This window comes from Ovis aries, chromosome 20 (genome assembly GCF_016772045.2).
Source record: "Ovis aries strain OAR_USU_Benz2616 breed Rambouillet chromosome 20, ARS-UI_Ramb_v3.0, whole genome shotgun sequence".
Classification (NCBI taxonomy): domain Eukaryota; kingdom Metazoa; phylum Chordata; class Mammalia; order Artiodactyla; family Bovidae; genus Ovis; species Ovis aries.
The window spans coordinates 36,829,150-36,848,201 of NC_056073.1; the positions used below are offsets into that span (position 1 = coordinate 36,829,150).

Genomic DNA, 19,052 nt, shown 5'->3' on the forward strand with positions numbered 1-19,052 from the left:
ATAATAGATACACACATATATATGGATTTTTTTCCACATTAAAAAACAAGTGAAGAGTATGCTCTTAAATTCCAAAGACAGAGCATGGAAATCAGAACCAGGTAGGTCTGCAACTCTGGCAACCTCAACAGGATTTCTCAACCTGTTTTGGATGCAAAGTGTTTAAATGATCTCTTTGCTCAGCCAATCACTTAGCGTTCCCCGTGCTGTCTCTCCTGCTTAGGGAAAGAATATCAACAAAAGTTCAAGACTTAAATAGAGGGCTAATACAATTTTGATAAGAAAAAAAAAAAAGAAACCAAACTTTATACACAGTTTTCATGTCTTTAGAATAATCATCTCACGAAAAGGAGGATAAAGTTTTGAAATAGTTTGGAAGGTGGTGAGGGTAATTTTCAAAACTTAAATACAATGAACTACAGAGAAGTTTGGCTACACAGTTTCAAAGACTCGGCCCAAGTGGGCTAAAATTCAAAAGTTAAAAAAAACACCGGTGGTCTTGCAATTTCCCATGATCAAAACTACCCTCCCATAAATCTGAATCCAATCCCAGAAGTATGTCAATAGCTGGTTGTTTCAGATTAGGTTTATGATATAGGGGCAGAACTGAGTAGGGGGCATATATGTTTGAAATACATCCAAGCGTGTTTAGGTAAAGTCAGTAATAGTGTTTAATGTTAGTAAAAGAGTGGCATATTTCTGTGACTGAGAATCCGGCACAGTGGATACTGTATGTGTGAGCAGGTCCTATACTCTTTTCCCCCCTGCTGGCAGACCCTAGTCACTAAACGCGATGAGAGCTCCTTTGACTGAGAAGGTATCACACATCCCTAGCAAGTATCTCCGGGGCTGAAAGCACTAAAGACCCAACTCGAGGAGAAATTGAGAAAAGTCAGGAAATAATATATTTCATTCTTCCCAGACCCATCTCTTGCCCCCGAAGTGCTGCCTGGGTGCTGCCGCTCTTAAAGATCTCTGCAGAATCTTGAGTCTTCCCAAATTTCAGCCCATTCGGAGCCGAGACAAGGTGAGGTCAACGACGGGTACGACCAACCCACCATTTATCTAAACTGGGTCTGGTTCGTTTCTAGCCTCGTGGGGGCCAAGCCTCACCACGAGGGAGAAGACTGGAGGCATGGAGGAAGGGAATGCAGGAGAGAAAAGGAGAAAGGGGGAAGACCTCCCGGCCACACTTCTTTCTAGTATCAACAAAAAAAGAAGCCGCATACTGACCTAAATCATCTCTCAAAGGCGCTTTATAAATTACAGGGACAAAGGGAGGGGGTGGCGGGTGGCCTGGGAATCCTACAGACACCCTACCCTCTGACCCGCCCCCCTCCCCCTCCAGCACAAGGGAAGGAAGACAGAAAACAGAGCTCAACTCGGCCATCGGCGAGAAGCCCCCCTCCGATCGCCCATCCCTCGGCCCCCCTAGGAAAAAATCCACGTAAACGCCATACCCACCCCCTGGGGCGGACACTCCTGCCCCCTGGGTTCCTAGAACCGGAGGCCGGGGCATTTACTTAGTTACATTTTTCTTGCTTACTCATTTCCCTCGAGCACCCAACCCCCCGTTCCCACTCCAAAACCCCGCTCAACCGCCTACCCTCACGGCTCCAGCCCCCCAACAGAATCCTGTGCCCCCGCGGCGGCGGCGGCCCCCCGAGCCGTCCCGGTCACTAACCTGCTGCTGTAAGGGCATTTCCGAAACCAGCCTGGCTCCGGGGGGGAGGTGGGGGGTGCCGGCTGGAGAGGGGGCCCGGAGGGCCGAGCGGACCGGCGGCGCCGGGCGAGGGCGGGCGCCCGTGGAGGGGGGGGGGGTGCCGGGGAGAGGAGAGGGAGGGTGGCCGCGCCGGGGGCGGGTGCGAGGGCGCCGGGACGGTCCCAGGCCAGGGAGCCGGCGAGCAGGAGGAAGTGGGTGCCCCCTCTCCCCCTCCAGCGCCCCCTCCCGCCGCCGCCGCCGCCTCCTCCCCAGTCACAGGCGCGTCCTCCGCGCACGTGTGCGAAACGTCACCGGCGGGTCCCGGGGAGAGGGACAGACCCAGGCGGCGGGACGGGAACACGGCTGCCCCCGCCCTCCGTCGCCGGGGGGCGGAGAGGGGGACAGGGCGGGGGGAAGGAAGGGGCAAGGGGAGAGGCGGGTCAAGGGCAGGCCCGGGGCCCGGCGAGGAAGGCCCGGGCGCTCGGGCCACGCGGGCGCCGCCGCGGCCACCGCCGGGATGCGCCCAGGCCGGGGCCGCCAGCCCGCGAGCCCCTCACCCCCTAGACAGCCCACGCCCGCGCCCGCACCCGGCTCCCTGCTCCACCGCCCGCCTCCACTCCCCCCAGCCCCTTTGTTGCCGGGAGTTAACAGATCCCCAAATGTGTCGAAGCGCAACCTGGCAGAGCCCCTGCACTCCGAGCACGCCTTAGGGACCCCCGGCTGCCAACGGGCCTCGGAGGCCGGAAGGGGGGGCCATCACCCCCAGGGCCCCCACCTCGGTTTCCACCCCCCGGAGTCACCCACTCCCCAGTTCCCTACTCCCTCCTCCACCCCCTTCTCCATCCGGGGCGTGACCCCTTCCTACGCCCGAGAAAGAGGAAGCTTCGAGTTGGAGGGGAGGGGAGAGTGGGGGTAGGGAAAAGTGCAGGAAAAGAAGAGGGGGGGCCGCGAAAAGTTTCGGAGTTTTTGATGTGGTTCGCGCCAAGGCGATCCCCGCCGCCCCGCGCTCGCGGCGGAGCCCCCCGACCCTCCGGGTGCTGGTGGGGGTCAACACACGAGTCTTTAACAATAAACCCTCGTTGGAGGGGCAGCCGCCGAGGCCCGAGACGCTCGGCCCCGCACTCCCCACCAAGGGCGGCCCGCAGCGCGCCCACCACCCCGCGCAATGCGAGCCCACCTCCCGCCCGGGCTGAGGACGGTGGGGACGGGAGGGCATTTACCGGAGGGCCGCCGCCGCCGCTGCCGCCGCGTCCCAGCGCTGGTGGCTGCTGCAGCAGCCCGGCTCTGCCGGAGGGTCCGTGCGGCGTGGTGTAGATGAGGCTGCCAGCGGTCTGCTCCACGCCGGGGGCACTGGGGAGGAGGGGGCCAGCGGCGACGGCGCCGCTTTGGAGGGAGGAGGAACAGGAGGTGGTGGAAGTGTTCGTGGTGAGGATCTGGATGTACGCGCTCGGGGCGGCGGCGGCGGCGGGGAAGCCGGGGCTGGCTAGCAGTGCCCTTTTGTCCATGGAGGCTGCAGCGGCCGCGGCGACGACAGCCGCCCCCTCCCCACCCCCGGCGGTCACCAGGTACTGCTCCAGGGCGGGCTGGATCCCCTTTCTCATCTCTCGCTCCTGCTCTTTTTATTGCTATGGTAATATTAACGTATTGTTTGCAATTTCTTTTATTATTTGCAGTCGGAGTTTCCAAGTCTCTCCTTCTCTCCTCCCCGCCCGGCGCTTCCGAGCCCCTTCTCTCTCTTTTCTTTTTATTTTTCCGCACCGCACGGGCCCCGGGGGCCAAAAATAATCGGGGCCCTGGAGAGAGGAGGGTCCCGGCCGCACGGATATCGGGCCCCGAGGGGGGATGGAGGCGTCGGGGGCGGCCGATGCAATGGATTGCGAGGCGGCGGCGGCTGCCCGAGTGCTGCGGCCGGCAGCTGAAAAATGGCTCCAGGAAGCTGCTGCTGACAATGAATGAAGGGATACGGTTTACGCGCCAAGGTCCTCCCGCGAAACTCAGATTTCCCGCCGGCTTTTCAAACCATATTTGCATGTCCCCGCCCCTCAACCCGCCGAGGACCGTTCCCACAGCCCATTGGGCCTCTGTCTCATTCCTTCCGTCCCAATCGTGGAGCAGGGCCGCGACTTGCCGGTTTCAATTGGCTGCCGCGCATCATGGTTGTCGGGGCGACAGGGTTCTTATTTGCATAGGCTTCCTTGATTGGCTGGGGCGGAGTGTGGGTTTTAGGCGGTGGGGGGTAAAGTCTGCCTTCTCTCCCACGGAAGACCACGCCTTGTACAGACTCCTCCCCCGTCCCCGCCCTCCAGCCGGGCGGGCGCTGCTGACCTGGGCAGGGACTCCGCGCCCCGCAGACTCAGTGTGGATTTAACCTAGAGCGCAAGTTTCGCTTTTGGAAATTGTCAAGGTGACCAAGGGGACACTTTTCGGGGACTCGCTTTCGTTTGACCAGTAACCGTAATAGGTGAACGACAGCGAGAGATTCTCCCAAGTGTGCGCCAAAGGCAAGTTGGACCTTGCAAATGACGCCTGGCAGGTGGAAACTGAGCCCTTTAAATCGTGGGTTTCCCCCTTCCTGAAATCCAACCAATGCGGCAAGAGCTGATCCCGAGGCCGAGGCTGACAGACAGAAGCATGTGGGCAGACAGAATCGTGGGGGCAGAAGGTTCGACTGACGTGGTTGCGGGCACCATTTAGTAACCATTCCAGATCATTTCTGGTAGTTTCATTATTAGCCTGATGGGATTTAAGTAAAAATTAACTCCGAATGTTTTGCCAAGTGAAATCTTATAACGAATTTTGAGTTCAGCAGACACCTCCAACGCCTCCTCACCCTCTGGCCCAGAAGCACCCAGGGCAGTTAATCTGGGCTAACCTAGGACTGATCGGCGGGTTTCTAATCCGCCAAACGGTAATCCGAAGAAGTACATGCTTCCCACGATGACGTCTTGCTCCAAACAAACGCTGCACGCCTGGCACCAGCACTTTACAATTTTGGTTTCCTAGCAAGTTCTCTGACAGGACGACCTAAACTTATTCCAAAATATTTTCAAAGAATTTTTTAAAGTAAACTAGACATTGCCACCAGAAAAATATTAAATTATTGTCAAACTGACTTTTGTGCTGCTGCAAGTATTCATGGATTTTAAAATTGAAGATTGCGCCTTTGAGACTAAGCAGGAAAAGGACCCTGAGCAGGTTAAGAGAAAAGGTGTACATAGGTCAGGTCATCATTTACAGTTCCAGTCAATGAAAATTGTACAAAATAACTGCTGATCTGGTGTTCACTGGGTGATGAGCATTGCAATACCTCCAGCCATTTTGCAAGACTATTATTATTAGTTTCCAAAATTCATATACTCAGTCCTATGAAAAGCCTGACAAGATATATCAGTCTTATTACCTGAAATAGGGTGAGCTCAAAGTATTGTTAAAATTTGCACCAGGCTCAGGAAAATTTTGGTTTTAGCATTCAAGCTAATTGAGGATTCAAGGCCCAGTACCCAAACCTTTATTAACATGAATGATACATGTCATCAAACTGACAATATCTTTAGGACAGATTAGGTGGTATTCATAGGGCATCAATGCCTCATTGGGCTAGAGGCATAAGGTATTAGCAACTTCCTTGGTCTTGATCATCAATGTTACTTTCCACTGTGGGTCACTGTGGAAGAAACTAGTAACTACTTGGGTATCACCAGCTGTAGAATGTCACTGGGCTTTACCTATGGCTCCCCAGTGAAGAATCCTCCATTGTAGGAGACACAGGTTCTATTCCTGAGTCAAGAAGAACCCTTGGAGTAGGACATGGCAACCCATTCCAGTATTCTTGGCTGGAAAATTCCATGGGCAGAGGAGCCTGGCAAGGCTGCAGTCCATGGGATTGCAAGAATCGGACGCAACTGAACAGCAATAACAGAACATCACTGGCAGCATGAATTGGGTGGATATAGTGGGGGTTGTGGAAGGAGTGATGGTACAACAGGCACTCTCATTATAGACCTGCATTTTAAGATGAGAGACAAGCCTAGGACTTGGGACTGTGCACAGGATCTCTGCCTCAACTCCTCACACTCCCCCTTACTGCTCATGGTAAGATGGATAGGACACAGTCACAGGTAGCAAGTGTTCACCACCTAGACCCACCCCTGTGGTTCTAGTTTAGAAAGATTTGAAATATTTACCGTTCTACCTTAGCCAAGTTACACTTTTTAATATAAGGTATTTACTGGAGAAAGACATGTTTTGACATGTTATGCTCAGTGAACCCCAGGATGGGGTGGGAAAGGTTCAAAGAGAGAAGAGGAAGCGCTGGAAGTTAATTTGTGGAGAGGTAGAATGTTTTAGTAGAAAGAAAAGGGGATTTGGAGCTAGAGTGATCTGGGTTTAAATTCTACCTCTTCTACTTACTGGCTATCCAACTTTCATCTTTAAAAGCTTGTGTTCTTGTATGTTAAATGAGATCCCATGTTGTTAATACTGATATCACAAGATGATGATGAAAAGGAGCAATAATAATAGCACTTTAATTAATAGGTATTTATGATTCTGGGCTTCTCCAGTGGCTCAGCAGTAAAGAATCTGACTGCCTGTGCAGGACAGTGGGTTTCAATGCCTGGGTCAGGAAGATCTCTTGGAGAAGGAAATGGCAACCCACTCCAGTGTGCTTGCCTGGGAAATCCCACAGACCATGAGCCTGGCTACACTCCATGGGGTCACATAAGAAGATTTGGACATAAATTGGTGACTAAACAACAAACAACAAGTTATGAATCTACTTATTTGTGCAATTGTGCTGTAGCTCTTTTTGGTCCAGTTCTGACTCAAGCCTCTAATCTTCCCACTGCCACCGGATGTCCACTTGCCATGGCAGCTTAGCTTTGTTCCAGGGCAGGAGCACAGTTGAGTCCTGGTTGGGGGGATTATAGAATCCTGACTCAGAAGTTCAAGGTAACAAGGTCAACTTTGCAGCTCCTACTCCAACCCGCTCATCTGTCGGTGGCCAGCTTCTGACTGGTCCCTAAATCCGAGCCCCAAGATCTTCCCTCAAAGGTCAGACTGCTCTAGCACTGGAGCCAGACTGTTTCTGCCAATCACCCCCACGCTCTCCCTTGCTCTGACAGTGACCCAAGGCAACTAACTGTCCCAGAATTGGTCCCCGATTCTGTTTGAATGGTGTCAGTGCTCCCAAAACACATCTTCGTACAGATCTCTAGAACCTGTGATTGTGACCTTATTTGGAAGAAGGGTCTTTGCAGATATAATTAAGCTAAGAATCTTGAAACAAGATCATTCTGGATTATCTGAATGGGCCCTAAATCCAATGACAAGTATTCTTAGACACCCAGAAGAGAAACGTGTAGAGAGGGCGAGATGGCCATGTGAAGACAGCAGCAAAGGTTGGAATGAGGAGCAGAATTTGAAGAATGCCTGCAGCCACCCGAAGCTGGAGGAGGCAAGGACCAGAATCTCCTCTAGAGCCTCTGGAGGGAGCAGAGCCAACACTTTGATTTTGGACTTCTGGCTTCTAGACCTGCAATAGAGTAGGTTTCTGTTGTTTTCGGTTCCCCAGTTTATGGTGATTTATTATGGCAATCCTGGGTTGGTTAGCCTGCCTACCTAAGCCTCAGACCTCTTAGGTGCTACTCACCCTGTTTTGAATTGTTGCCAAGATACTATTCTTTACTGTACACAGATGATATTCATTGCCAGCCTGGGTGATAGCTCCTGTTGAAGTTTCTTCAAAGTATGACTTGCTGACCACCTGGTGTAGACTTACCCTGCTGCTGCTACTGCTAAGTCGCTTCAGTTGTGTCTGACTCTGTGCGACCCCATAGATGGCAGCCCACCAGGCTCCCCCATCCCTGGGATTCTCCAGGCAAGAACACTGGAGTGGGTTGCCATTGCCTTCTCCAATGCATAAAAGTGAAAAGTGAAAGTGAAGTCGCTCAGTCATGTCCAACTCTTAGCGACCCCGTAGACTGCAGCCCACCAGTCTCCTCCGTCCATGGGATTTTCCAGGCAAGAGTACTGGAGTGGGGTGCCATTAAGTGCAGATTCCTAAGCTCTACCCCAGCCAGTCAGAATCCCTGAGACTCATTTAACGAGTCCCTCCAGGTAAGTCCTTTATGCTCTAGAGTTGAGGGTCAGAGTCAAATAGTCTGCCCATTATTTCCCATTGCTACAGCCAGCCTTGCCACCCCAATGTCTAATACCCTGATGGGTGCTTCCAATCTGTTACTGCACCTTCTTATCCTGCCATTTATCCTAACAAGTTCTTTATTCACATACACACACACACACACACACACACACACACACACTTATAGGCTTCCCAGCTGGAGAAGGCAATGGCACCCCACTCCAGTACTCTTGCCTGGAAAATCCCATGGATGGAGGAGCCTGGTAGGCTGCTGTCCATGGGGTCGCTAAGAGTCGGATACGACTGAGCAACTTCACTTTCCCTTTTCACTTTTCTGCATTGGAGAAGGAAATGGCAATCCACTCCAGTGTTCTTGCCTGGAGAATCCCAGGGATGGGGGAGCCTGATGGGCTGCCGTCTATGGGGTCACACAGAGTAGGACAAGACTGAAGCGACTTAGCAGCAGCAGCAGCAGCAGCAGCAGGTGCCACTAGTGGTAAAGAACCCACCTGCCAATGCTGGAGACAAGGGTTTGATCCCTGGGTCAGGAAGATCCCCTGGAGAAGGCATGGCAACCCACTCCAGTATTCTTGCCTGAAGAATCCCCAGTCCATAGGATTGCAAAGAGTGGGACATGACTGAAGCAACGTAGTATGCATATATATATATATATATATATACACACATACACACATTATACACACTATTGGTAAAAGTCTTCATTTTTCAGTGTCAAATACAATTTGGCCAATAATAAGATCTATATAAATAACTCCCAAGAAATAATACTATTCAATATTAAATGGTTGTCTTGGAATTAAATGTTAAATCTTCAGATGGAAAAATTATGAGTTTCCAAGATTAAGGAAACTGCTCACAAACCCAGATAGTCTTTGGAACATCTAAAGCTTAAATTGCCTCTAATTTAGTTTAGCCAAATCTGGTTCCTGCATTGGATTTGAGAGTATAGAGTTTTGAATCTAAAGATTTGAATCTAAGGGTTTTCTATTGCAATTCAGTTGGTTGCCCACATAGAAATAACATTCTGTTTTTTTAATCTTCCTGGTTAGGAGGAAAAAGGAGCATGTCCTTAAGCCATTACCATAGCAAACAGTAGTAACAAAATTTCTAGGTGCTCATCCTTGAAAATTGACCATTATGGTTATTGTAGATGGTTTAGGTGCTGGTGTCGAGTTTCTTGTCTTTGGTTCTTTGACCAGTCCAGGAAGGTACTGTTTAGATAGAGCTTTTGTGTTTTTAAATAAATCTCAGATGAACTTCCTGCATTAGAGCATTAGTCTCCGTATCATCTACTGAATCTGAATTTCTGGTTGGACTCCAGGAATCCACATCATAAACAGGATAATTGTGATGCAGGTGGTCCACAGAATACACTTGGGGAAACACTGCCGCACAGGCATGCATGCCCCAGCAGTCTGCTCTATGCATTGGCTTCCTAGGCAATGATGACATAGACAATTCTCTTGTATATAGAATCTTTGAGCAACTAATGTTACCATTGTTAGTGTAACTATTTATTTAGCCTGTACCCTGATTGCAGATTGCCTCTTCTACTGAAGTTCTTCCTGCTCAGTTAACAATACTATTTAGATACACTATACTGGATGGGGGAAAAAATGGTATTATCTCAAAGGTGTGTGTTTCCTTGCTGTTTTGAAGCAGATTTAAATCTTTTAAAACTTTTTGACAACTTTTAGTTGTCTCCTTATTCACCTTAGCTCACTGAAAATGTACTTCCTTTAAAGATCCTATAAATAGAGTGACCACCCACTAGTGTGGGATATAAGTAAGTCACCCCTCTCAGTGTGGTATTTTTATCTTTAAAAAGCAGAATTTCTTAGAAGAATCTTACAGATCACACAGTAGTTACCAGGCTTTTATTGAAACAAAAAAATACAGAAAACTAAACAAAACAAATCACAGATTAGTGAATTATTACAAGGTGAACACTTGTAAGCACCATTCAAGTCAAAAAGTAGAACTTAATCGGCACCCCTGAAGTCCTTTTCATTCCCCACAATCCTGATCACAGCCCCTTCCCTCCCAATAAAAGTACCATTAGCCTGATAGTTTTAAGTCTTCACTTCTTTGTTTTTTAAAAAATTTGTCACCCAAATATGCATCACCAGGAAATATAATTTAGTCATGCCCATTAAAAAATGATATGCTTTGATATGCCTTTCTCTGTGCTCAGTCACATCTGTAGCCCACCAGGCTCCTTGTCCATGGGATTTCCCAGGGAAGAATTCTGGAGTGGGTTGCCATTTCCTTCTCCAGGGGATCTTCCCAACCCAGGGATCAAAGCTGCATCTCTTGAGTCTCCTGCATTGGCAACTGAATTCTTTACTACGAGTGTCACCTGGGAACCCCTGATATAAAGTTTTTTAAAAATTTATTGAAATATAGTTGATTTATAATGTATCCGTTTCAGATATACAGCAAAGAGATTCATTTATATATATGTATAAATTTTTTCTTTTATTCTCTTATATTCTCTTCCATTACAAGATTCTGAATGTGGTTCTCTGTGCTGTACAGTAGGCCCTTGCTGGTTATCTATCATATATACACTAGTGTATATCTGTTAATCCCAAACTCATAATTTATCTTTCTTCCCCTTTATTAACCAGAAATTTGTTTTCTATGTCTATAAGTCTATTTCTGTTTTGTAAATAAGTTCATTTGAATCATTTTAGATTTTAGATTCAACATATAAGTAATGTCATATGATATTTCTCTCTCTACTTGACTTACTTAGAATGATAATCTCTAGGTCCATCCATGTTGCTGCAAATGGCATTGTTTCATTCCTTTTCATGATTAAGTAGTATTCCATCACACACACACGCACACACACACACACACACACACCACATCTTTGTCCATTCATTTGTCAGTGGACATTTAGTTGATTCCATACTGTCCTGGTCAGTTTTGATTCCACTCCCAGCAGTTCCTCCTTGGTCTTCCTCTCTGTCTTAAAAGGGAGCCCTGAGGGTCGGTTTTGAGGGGAGTTGGGTGAGAATGCTCTGGTCCCTCTAGACCTTCTACTGCAGCCCCTTGCTCTCACCTGCTCCTGGGGAGCAAAACCGCTCTCTGTCCCAGCCATTACCCCAACAGTCCACTCACATCCCAGTGAAAATCTGGATCTCTTGGAGGGGGGCTGTTCTCCTGTTCTTAGGTCCAGCAGGGACTGAGTACCATGCAAGTCTTTCCTTCTCCCTCATATACAGGCTGAGACCACACAGCTCTTATGGCAGCTGGTGGCTGGTTCACATTCATTTGTATTTTGGGATTCCCGGGGCAACACTGCGGCCAAGTCTTGTAGACCATGGGTTTCAGTTTTCCTATCTAGATGTCTCTCTGTTCTCATGTGGGAATAAGGAGAGATGGAAAAATGATGCTGCTTCATCCTCTTATTCAGATTTACCTTTCCTTTTTTTTTTTTTTTAATGTTTGTTTTGAGACTACCAGATTGGAAGTGTCCTTGAAACAATGCCACATAAGCCAAAAATGTTTCCAACAAATGTTAAGGGAGGGACTTCCCTGATAGTCCAGTAGTTAAGGCTGCTCTGTTCTCTCAATGCATGGGGCCCAGGTTTGATCCCAGTCAGGAAACTAGATCCCACATGCTGCAACTATAGATCCTGGAAGACTTGCACAGTCAAATATGTGTGTACGTGTGTGTGTGTGTGTGTATACATACATATACATATATATATATACATATATATATATGTATATACACGTAAAGTGATTGGAGAAGGCAATGGCAACCCACTCCAGTACTCTTGTTTGGAAAATCCCATGGACGGAGGAGCCTGGTGGGCTGCAGTACGTGGGGTCGCTAAGAGTCAGACACGACTGAGCAACTTCACTTTCCCTTTTCACTGTCCTGCATTGGAGAAGGAAATGGCAACCCACCAGTGTTCTTGCCTGGAGAATCCCAGGGACGGCGGAGCGTGGTGGGCTGCCGTCTATGGGGTCGCACAGAGTCGGACACGACTGAAGCAACTTAGCAGCAGGATGTAAAGTGACTAGCTGTTTTCTTTTCAGTTTCTCAGAGAGAACTTGAAAAAGTGAAGAAGAAAAGTGGTCCCCTTAGATAATGGCTAGAATGAGATCTGGGATGGGAGGAAGCAGAAGGATGCAGGCTACCTTTTCAGACTTGATAATCTGGACGTACTTCTTTCTTGTGGGTTTTAAATAGGGAACATGGCGGGCAGCATGTCACAAATGGACCTGTGGGCAGAAAAGTACTTTTTCTTCTCCACCTTGGTTTCCTTGACAGCACTGCCTCTGGTTTCTCATTCTAGCCCTCTGACCTTCTGGATCTCCTTGATGGCTTCATTTTCTTATTTCCTGACAAATCTCTTTCTCCTCTTCCTCTTCTTCATTCTCTCTGGGTAATCTTTTATATTATTATTATAAAATCTGTATAACATAGTAGATGTCATTTTAACCATTTGTGAGGGTAAAATTCAGTGGTATTAAATAAATGTTGTATAACCATTGCCACTATCTATACAGCAAACTTTTTTTTTCATCCCCAACAAAAACTCTGTATCTACTAAACTATCTCCCCATCCTCTTCTTCCCTCAGTTCTTGGTAATCACTGTTTTACTTTTTGTCTGTATGAACTTGACTACTCTAGGTAGCTCATATAAGTGGAATCATATAATTTGTCCTTTTGTGTGTGGATTATTTTAATTAGCATAGTATCTTTGGGGTTCATCTGCGTGGTACCGGGTCAGAATGTCCTTTTTAAGGATGAATAATATTCTATTCTATGTATACACATTGTGTTTGTCCATTCATCTGTTGGTAGACTCAGGTTGCTTCCACCTTTTGGCTATTGTGAATAATGTTGCTATGAATATTAATAAGCAAATATCTGTTCAAGTACCTGCTTTCAATTCTTTTGGATATATAGGTATACCTTGGAGATATTGAGGCTTTGATTCCAGACCACACAACAAAGTGAATATCACAATGAAGTGAGCCACACACATTTTCTGTTTTCCCAGAGCAAATAGGATATGTTTATACTGTCCTGTAGTTTATTAAATGTGCCATAGCATTATACTAAAGCAACAATATACATACTTTAAAAATGTTTCATTGATAAAAACTGCTAACTGTCATCTGATCCTTAAGTGAGTCATAATATTTTTGTTGGTGGAAGGCTTGAAATATTGAAGGAATTACCGAAATGTGACACAGAGCCATGAAATGGAACAAAGGCTGCTGCAAAAATTGTGCTGATAGACTTGGTTGATGCAGAATTTCCACACAACTTCACTTTGTAAAAAAAAAAATACAATATCTGAAAAAATACAGTAAAGCAAAGCATAATAACATGAAGTATGCTTGTATACCAGCAGTGGAATTTCTGGGTCATATGGTAGTTTTATATTTAACTTTTTGAGGCACTCTTGGGACAATCTTGACATAAGCTACAGTGTCAACAACAGTTTATGTAGTTTTGTCCCATAGAACTTTCTACAATAATTGAAATGTTCTATAATTCTGTACTGTCCAATACAATAGCCATTAACCACGCATAGCTAATGATCACATGAAATATAGCTAGTTTGACAAATGACCTGAGTTTTTATCCTCTGTCCATGGGATTTTCCAGGCAAGAATTCTGGGTTGTCATTTCCTTCTCCAGGGGATCTTCCCAACTCGGGGATCAAACCCAGGTCTCCTGCAATGCAGGCAGATTCCTTACCATCTTGAACCACTAGCAAAGCCCCTTATATAATTTTAATCAACTTAAATTCAAATTTAAATAGCCGCATGTGGGTTAGTAAATCAGACATTGTATATTGACAGGCTGTGACTTCTTCTAATTCTTTATTTCCAACCTGGCCATTTTTCCTGTTTTAAATACACACTTTCACTAACTTTCCACTGACATTTCCTTCAATCACATGGCCTTTATTTCTTACATGCATTGTCACTGCAGACTCCAATATTATTTCCTAAGGAAGTTGGCATCAAAGTCCAGTTCCCTCTACTGCCAGAATGATCGTGTCTGCTTTATCCTAGGCACTTTCATTGTATCTAGACTATCTCCATGTGCGATGAAATCTAAGTGAAATTTCTAAAATGTAAATCCAACAAACTGTCCTTCTGAGGCTCTTCATTACCTGAAGATTTAAGACTAAATTCATTATCTTCATCTACAAGTTCTCCAGTTATCTCTCTAGCCTCACTTCCCATCATTTTCCAGTAGGCAGCATGAACTCCAAGCTGTACTCACACTGTCTGGAGTATCTCAAATGGTTTCTCCCACTTCCATGTCTAATATAGCTGTCACTCTGCTTAAAAAATGCCTACCGCTCCTTGTCAAATTTTTTAAAATATTTATTTATTTGGTTGTGCCAGGTCTTAGCTCTGGCATGCGGAATCTTTGATCTTTGTTACAATATGAGGGATCTTTAATTGCAGGACATGGGATCCTGTTCCCTGACCAGGGATCGAGCCCCAGCCCCCTGCACTGGGGGCACAGAATCTTAGCAACTGGACCATCAGGGAAGTCACCTTGTCAAACTGATAAACTCTTACTCATCTATTAAGACTTTGCCCAGGGGACATCTCCTCTGCAAAGTCTCCTAAGACAGCCCTCCTCATATTACTTATTTATCAGATAAATGCTTGTTGAGCATCAACTTTGTGCCAGACCCCAGTTCAGGAACTGCGATGTAAGTGAGAAATGCATAGACTTAAAGCTGTCTTCATCCAGCTTGAAGATACAGGCTGGCAAACAGGAAATGATAATAGCATGGTCATTGTAATTACATATTATGATATTAATGATATCGTATGTAATCGGTGCTGTGAGGTAAGGCAATACACAGGGCTATCAAAACACTAAGGACACCTAACCCAGGCTGGGGGAAGAATTTAAGGAAGGTTTCCTGGAGGAAAAAAGTAGGTAGAAGAATGAGTAGGGATTATTTCATTATTGTGGAGTGGGAGCAGGGAATATCGGATGCATGACTTGTTGGAGGAAATGAAAGTGTTTCAGCAAGAAATTGTGAAGAAACTTACCATTAACAAGATATGTGGAGTTTATTCTGAAGGCAATGAAAGGTCACTGAGACAGATGTGTGACATGGTAAGACTTGGTCTTAGAAGGATTCCTCTGGTGACAGGATGGGGAATGTATTGGAGGGGCCAGGACTGTGGCAATGATCTAGGTCAGTCAGTCAATCAGTCAGTTCAATCGCTCAGTCGTGTCCGATTCTTTGCAACCCCATGAATCGCAGCACGCCAGGCCTCCCTGTCCATCACCATATCCCAGAGTTCACTCAGACTCACATCCATCGAGTCAGTGATGCCATCCAGCCATCTCATCCTCTGTTGTCCCCTTCTCCTCCTGCCCCCAATCCCTCCCAGCATTAAAGTCTTTTCCAGTGAGTCACCTCTTCGCATGAGGTGGCCAAAGTACTGGAATTTCAGCTTCAGCATCATTCCTTCCAAAGAAATCCCAGGGCCGATCTCCTTCAGAATGGACTGGTTGAATCTCCTTGCAGTCCAAGGGACTCTCAAGAGTCTTCTCCAACACCACAGTTCAAAAGCATCAATTCTTCAGCACTCAGCTTTCTTTATAGTCCAACTCTCACATCCATACATGACCACTGGAAAACCATAGCCTTGACTAGACAGACCTTTGTTGGCAAAGTAATGTCTCTGCTTTTGAATATACTATCTAGGTTGGTCATAACTTTTCTTCCAAGGAGTAAGCGTCTTTTAATTTCATGGCTGCAATCACCATCTGCACTAATTCTGGAGCCCACAAAAATAAAGTCTGACACTGTTTACACTGTTTCCCCATCTATTTCCCATGAAGTGATGGGACCAGACCAGAGATGGGCAATCTAGCTTCTGGAGCAAATCTGGCTATTGTGTGTTTTTGTACAACCTGCAATCTAGAGCCATTTTTAGACTTTTTTATTCTTTTGAATGGCTGAAAAAAAATCAAAAGAAGAATATATCCCATGATGTGAAAAATTAAATAAAATTCAAATGTGGCCTGGTCCTGGCCATTAAGTCTTTCCTAAGCCTTAGATTTTCCTGCTTTAGAGCTCAGAGGTCCACTTTCCCTTCTGTTGATTTTGCCTAGAGTTGACCTTACTTTCATTCTACCCAAAACTGGTGAGCTATCCATGAGTAGAATTGAAAGATTTATCCCTCTAGGGATAGGAACAGGACTCACTTGTCCTGAGCTTGTGTGACACCAAAAATAATAAGATGGATAAGATCAGTTCAGTTCAGTTGCTCAGTCATGTCTGACTCTTAGCAACCCCATGGACTGTAGCATACCAGGCTTCCGTATCCTTCACCATCTCCTGGATCTTGCTCAAATTTATGTCCATTGAGCTGGTGATGACATCCAACCATCTTGTCCTCTTTCGTCCCCTTCTCCTGCCTTCAATCTTTCCCAGCATCAGGGTCTTTTCCAATGAGTCAGTCCTTCACATCAAGTGGCCAAAGTATTGGAGTTTCAGCTCCAGCATTAGTCCTTCCAGTGAATAATCAGGGTTGATTTCCTTTAGGATTGACTAGTTTGATCTCCTTGCAGTCCAAGGGACTCTCAAAAGTCTTCTCCAGCACCACAGTTCAAAAGTCTCCTAGCACCACATCAACTGAGTAGACAGAAGGACATTTGTCAGCAGAGTGGTGTCTCTGCTTTTTAATACACTGTCTAGTTTTATCATAGCTTTTCTTCCAAGGAGTAAGCGTCTTTTAATTTTGTGGCTGCAGTCACCATCTGCAGTGATTTTGGAGCCCTCAAAAGTAAAGTCTGTCATTGTTTCCATTGTTTCCCCATCTATTTGATGTGAAATGATGGGACTGGATGCCATGGATCTTAGTTTTTTGAATGTTGAGTTTCAAGCCAGCTTTTTCACTCTCTTCTTTCACCTTCATCAAGAGGCTATTTAGTTCCTCTTTGCTTTCTGCCATTAGGGTGGTGTCATCTGCATATCTGAGGTTATTGATATTTCTCCCGGCAATCTTGATTCCAGCTTGAGCTTCATCCTGCCCAGCATTTCACATGAGATACTCTACATATAAGTTAAATAAGTAGGGTGACAGTATACAGCCTTGATGTTCTGCTTTCCCAATTTAGAACCAGTCCATTTTTCCATGTCTGGTTCTAACTGTTGCTTCTTGATCTGCATACAGGGTTCTTAGGAGGCAGGTAAGGTGGTCTGGTATTCCCATCTCTTTAAGAATTTTCCACAGTTTGTTGTGATCCATGCAGTCAAAGGCTTTATCGTAGTCAAGGAAGCAGAAGTAGATGTTTTTCTGGAATTCTTTTGCTTTTTCTATGATCCAGTGGGTGTTGGTAATTTGATCTCTGGTTCCTCTGCTTTTTCTAAATCCAGCTTGAATGTCTGGAAGTTCTTCATTCATGTACTGTTGAAGCCTAGCCTGGAGAATGTTGAGCACTACTTTGCTAGCATGTGAGATGAATGCAATTGTGCAGTAGTTTGAACATTCTTTGGCATTGCCTCTCTTTGGGATTGAAATGAACTCACCTTTTCCTGTCTTTTGGCCACTGGTGAGTTTTCCAAATTTGCTGGCATATTGGATGCGGCACTTTCACAGCATCATCTTTTAGGATTTGAAATAGCTCAGCTGGAATTCCATCACTTCTACTGGCTTTGTTCTTAGTGATGCTTCCTAAGACCCACTTGAGTTCACATTCTGTCTGGCTCTAGGTGAATGATCACACCATCGTGGTTATCTGGGACATTAAAATCTTTTTTGTATAGTTCTTTTGTGTATTCTTGCCACCTCTTCTTAAAATCTTCTGCTTCCGTTAGGTCCATACCGTTTCTGTCCTTTATTGTGCCCATCTTTTCATGAAGTGTTCCCTTGGTATCACTAATTTTCTAGAAGAGATCTCTAGTCTTTCCCATTCTATCGTTTTCCTCCATTTCTTTGCATTGTTCACTTAGGAAGCCTTTCTTATCATTCCTTGCTATTCTTTGGAACTCTGTATTCAGATGGATATATCTTTCCTTTTCTCCTTTTGCCTTTTGTTTCTCTCCTTAAGGTAAGATGAGGTAGAACTGAATGTCATCGGTGGGCATATGGCTTAAACCAAGCCAGTGAAACTCCGCTCAGGATTTTTTTTTCTATATCTATTGGAAAAGAGGAATTTTTTCTACTGTATTCTAAGCTGGGAAGGTATAAGTCTAAATCATCTAGAGACCACCATTTAGAGAGAGACTGCCTGAGAATGGAGTCAATGCAAAGGACAATGCAAATGAAAAAAAAAAAAAAAGAAGAGAATTCAAGTACCAATGATACAATTAGAGTCCCTAAGCCTAGGTGTACTTTCAGTTATATGAGTTGGATCCTCTTTGCTTAATGTAGTGAGTTGGGTTTCTGTTATTGCAAATGGGACAATTCATACATATATGGATGTGAGAGTTGGACTGTGAAGAAGGCTGAGTGCTGAAGAATTGATGCTTTTGAACTGTGGTGTTGGAGAAGACTCTTGAGAGTCCCTTGGATGACAAGGAGATCCAACCAGTCCATTCTGAAGGAGATCAGCCCTGGGATTTCTTTTGGAAGGAATGATGCTAAAGCTGAAACTCCTGTACTTTGGCCACCTCATGCGAAGAGTTGACTCATTGGAAAAGACCCTGATGCTGGGAGGGATTGAGGGCAGGAGGAGAAGGGGACGACAGAGGATGAGATGGCTGGATGGCATCACTGACTCGATGGATGTGAGTCTGAGTGAACTCTGGGATATGGTGATGGACAGGGAGGCCTGTCATGCTGCAATTCATGGGGTCGCAAAGAGTAGGACACGACTGAGCGACTGAACTGAACTGAACTGATCTAAAGACTTATGGAGTTGAAATCTATGAGATGTTGTATTTTTTTAATATCAGATGTTGTCTTAGTTTGAGCTCCTTAGCCAGAGATAAGTATTAGGGTGTGGGTGGTTATTTGGGTGAAGATATCAAGGATGAAGAAGCAATGAGAGTGAAAGGGCAAAATCCAATAAAGAGGGGTTGTTGATGACCTGGGGACCCTCTGGGTAAACCGCCTCAGACTCATCCCACCCAAGGAAGGGAGACGCAGGCATCTACGCAGCATCTCTGCTCCCTCATGTATCAGAACTTAGGGCTGCTGGTGCACCCAGTTGAGCAGGC

At 46.0% G+C, this 19,052-nt stretch overlaps 2 protein-coding genes across 5 annotated transcripts in view; one reads left to right on the plus strand and one right to left on the minus strand.

Annotated features, from left to right (window-relative positions):
* The window catches only part of E2F3 (E2F transcription factor 3), an 83,574-nt gene extending 80,158 nt beyond the window's left edge, over nucleotides 1-3,416 (minus strand). For 2 of the 4 annotated variants that reach the window (XM_060403466.1, XM_060403465.1), the window contains exon 1: nucleotides 1,685-2,033. In XM_060403466.1, the coding sequence (XP_060259449.1) occupies nucleotides 1,685-1,702 (18 nt within the window). In that variant the 5' untranslated portion in view covers nucleotides 1,703-2,033. Of the gene's footprint in view, nucleotides 1-1,684; nucleotides 2,034-2,922 lie in introns of those variants that run through there. The other 2 variants (XM_042237530.2, XM_042237529.2) reach the window with 2 other exon arrangements.
* On the plus strand, nucleotides 3,136-4,814 carry LOC132658271 (uncharacterized). Its single transcript, XM_060403467.1, has 2 exons — nucleotides 3,136-3,267; nucleotides 3,376-4,814. Exon 2 carries the CDS (start codon nucleotides 3,567-3,569, stop codon nucleotides 4,068-4,070), a length of 504 nt encoding a protein of 167 aa, XP_060259450.1. The 5' UTR covers nucleotides 3,136-3,267; nucleotides 3,376-3,566; the 3' UTR covers nucleotides 4,071-4,814.
* The last annotated feature ends 14,238 nt before the right edge of the window (nucleotides 4,815-19,052 follow it).